Below are 3,654 nucleotides of genomic sequence, written 5' to 3' on the forward strand. Positions count from 1 at the left end.
AATTGTACACCGAGGAGCACCCCGTTAGGTATACGCTACTGCGGAGAGCACTCCGCCCCGCGAATCACGGCGGTACCCGTGCCTTCGGGGGGAACGGAGTCAGGACGGAAACAGGAGACCGGTGCGGGGAAATTGTAGCATGTGTACGCCGAGGAGCACCCCGTTAGGCGTACGCTACTGAGGGACGGGGCCCACAACGGAGTAGAGCCTCCACTGTGTGCTCCGGTTCGGTATATAGCCGGAGACAGGAGCATCCATTCAACTCCGGCTTATACCTGCAGCGGAGGTACCCACTGCCCGGTGTTGACGGTCGGAGCACCAAGCGTCAACTGAGTTAAAGCGCCTGCTCCGGAAGGGCTTTTATACCCCCCGGACGGAGGCGCGCGGGGTGAGGCGGCGGGGGCGGGCGCGACGTTGCCGGCTGCCGTCGACGCGTGGCAACCGCGCGTTATCGATTTTCTCGCCGGCTTCGACGCGGCAACCGCGCGTTATCGATTTTTCGCCGGCTGGCTCTATTGCCTTCTCTCTCGCTCTAGGAATTCGGGTTTTTTCTACCGGCCGCGCCTCCCCGGTCGCCCTCGTTACAATGTAAACTTTCGACCGTAGATATACTTATGAAATTTTTTTAATGCCACAATAAGTGCCAAAGTTTCTCTTTCAAGATTTGAATAACGCTGTTCCGTCGTAGATAATGTACTCGATGTAAATAAAACAGGTCGTAAGTCGGTACCGATTTTGTGGCTTAAGACCGCTCCCACTCCATATCCACTAGAGTCACACGTCACGTAAACAGGTAACCTCGGGTCGAAATGTATAAGCACGGAATCAGAGGTAAGCAGCTTTTTACTAGTCTGAAAAGTCTGTTCGTGTTCCTTCGTCCATTTAAAGTCTACTGCTGACTTACAAAGGTTGTATAGTGGTCTAAGCTTAGCTGATAACATGGGGATAAATTTTCCATAATAATTTAATAACCCTAAATATGATTTCAGCTGCGTAATATTTTGTGGTGATGGGGCTTTGCGAATACTTTCCACTTTATGTTCCAATGGATGGGCTCCTTTCGAGTCGATCCTGTGTCCTAGAAATTCGACACTTTCTTTATAAAATTTACATTTGGTTTTATTAACTTTGACGTTGTACTGATATAGTCGTTCCAAGACCGCTAAGCCATTTTTGTGGCATTCTAACAACGATGACCCGTAAATTAAAATGTCATCTAGATAACACTTGACTTGTGGTATACCCGCCAGGATCATTTCCATACATGATTGAAAGATACCCGGTGCTGAGCTCACCCCATACGTAAGACGGTTGTATCGAAATAGACCCATGTGTGTGTTAATGGTAAACAGTTCACGTGAATCATTGCCAATTTGTAGTTGTTGGTATGCACCTTGCAAATCTATTACGCTAAAAAATTTGCTCCCCCCCAGACAAGCAAAAATATCCTCCGGTAACGGTAACACACAGTGGTCTCTATCGATTACCCTGTTCAAGGTCTTCTTAAAATCTACACATATTCGAATGTCCGAATTATTTTTCTTAGGTACCACCACAATGGGACTAGCCCACCTACTATGCGCGACTTTTGTTAGGATTCCCGATTGAACCATCCTTGTTACTTCTTCTTCTACTCTTGACTTTACCGCATATGGCATGCTGTATGCTCTATGGAATATGGGTTTGGCATTGTCTTTAAGTTTAATTTCAGCTTTGAAATGTTGAATTACCGAATTAGGTTCCTCGTCGAAAATCCGCTGAAATTTACTTTTGATTTCACCTAACAACCCTTTGACAATGTCTGACTCCTGTGTGCCTATACTGCTCAATTTACACTGTTCGACGATCATTTTAGTGTCCACAACCTGTTTCCAATGTGGATTAAGAATATTCAGCCAATTCCTACCCAGTAGTGGTGTAAATCTAGACTTACTATCTAATATCACTAACGGTAAAGCAAATACTTTCTTTTGATATCTTACAGAAACAGTTATTTGACCGAGAATATTGACTTGTTCGCCTGTGACTACTCGCAATTGAAAAGTAACCGGTTCTACGCGTATTTTCGGATACCATTTCTTATAATCATTTATGTGAATGACTGACTTACATGCGCCCGAATCGACTTCCATTATAATGACTTTGTTCTCCACTGGCAATTGAATACGTAAACTTTCATTACCTTTGCAACGCCTTAACGTGTTTAGGAAATACATCTCCCCCGATTCCCTCAACCAGCCTAACTCTGACGGGTTATTTACGTCTGTATCTGGCTCCTCTTGACTAGCCTCTTCCGCTGCTACTTCGTTAATTTTATTCTTGCATAACGCTGATTTTGCTGTATGTCCCTTCTGGTTGCATGAGAAACATTTCCAGTTGATGGCCGGGCACTTATTGTTATCCCAGTGAACTCTGAGGCATCTTCCGCATTTTGTCTTGCCTGTGCTGCTTGAAGGATGATCCGCTCTGCTGGCTTGTCCGGGCTGACTGGATGTGGCTCTATTTTGCGATGATGACTGGCCGGCCTTCTTGCTTCTGCTGTACTTTGAAACGCTTACTTTATTGACAGACGTAGCATCGGTGCCCATGACTTTAATTTGACCCTCTGCCATCTCCATACTTGTAGCAATTTGAAACGCTCGTTCATAGGTCAGATTATCTTCTGTTAACAGTTTCCGTTGAATATTTTCTGAACGGATACCACATACTAGTTTGTCGCGTAAGGCCTTGTTCAAGAATGTACCAAAGGTACAATGTTTAGCCAAGTTCTTGAGTCGAGCTACATATGACTTGATGTCCTCATTAGATTCTTGCGCTGCCGAGTAAAACTTATACCGTTCAGCTATCACTAACCTTCTAGGGCTGTAGTGATTTTCCAACTCCGTGCGAAGGCGTTCAAATGCCAATGTACTCGGTAAGGTAGGCGCTAACAAATCTTTAAGCACTCCGTATGCTTCACCACCTATTAAGGTTAGTAATAGGGATACTTTTTTGTCGGCTACCACCTCATTACAAGCAAATAACATCTCGATACGTTCCATATATGACGTAATATCCGTCTCTCTTGGATTGAAAGCTTCGATGGAACCAATGAGCGCCATGACGAGAACAATACTTATCCAGTATTTTTCCGAGCGTAGGCTCGAAGACTCGTCGCCAATGTTGTGTTCCTCACTTGTGAGTTACAGGTGACTCCCAGGCAGTAAGGGACTATCCGTATTTGGTGTACACTGGTATTATCAAGTCGTACAGTTCTTTATTTACAGACGTCGGATTCTCTTATACAGATGCTTAGGATATATAATCTATATAGATAGGTGTATCACGCAGCAGCGCCTTCTGGCGCAAGCGCACTAGCACTTATGCTAAGATCTTATTCGCATGGCTACATAACAATAGAAATCACAGACGTTCACAATGATTGTTGCTCGAGACCCACTGGTTCCTACTTTAAGTCGCGCGGCCAGTGATCTTAATTGATTTATCGTCAGATTCTCAATGTCTCTTCGATCCATTAGAAATATTCGCGTGCTCAGTCCATATTTTCAAAACTACTGTGAACGCTTTCTATTGTTTCGCACTCCGCCAACATACGCGCCGTGAGAACTTTCCGGACGAACACTCGCACGTTATCCCGTTTCAGACAAAGTCATT

At 44.8% G+C, this 3,654-nt stretch overlaps 1 protein-coding gene across 1 annotated transcript; it reads right to left on the minus strand.

Moving 5' to 3' along the window:
• Nucleotides 1–581: 581 nt before the first annotated feature.
• Nucleotides 582–3,101, minus strand: LOC105570887 (uncharacterized protein K02A2.6-like). Its single transcript, XM_012028339.1, has one exon. The coding sequence runs from the start codon at nucleotides 3,099–3,101 to the stop codon at nucleotides 582–584; it is 2,520 nt and encodes an 839-aa protein (XP_011883729.1).
• Nucleotides 3,102–3,654: the final 553 nt, after the last annotated feature.

The sequence above is a fragment of the Vollenhovia emeryi genome, unplaced genomic scaffold (assembly GCF_000949405.1).
Source record: "Vollenhovia emeryi isolate VEMERY1.0 unplaced genomic scaffold, V.emery_V1.0 DF941632.1, whole genome shotgun sequence".
Taxonomy (NCBI): Eukaryota; Metazoa; Arthropoda; class Insecta; order Hymenoptera; family Formicidae; genus Vollenhovia; species Vollenhovia emeryi.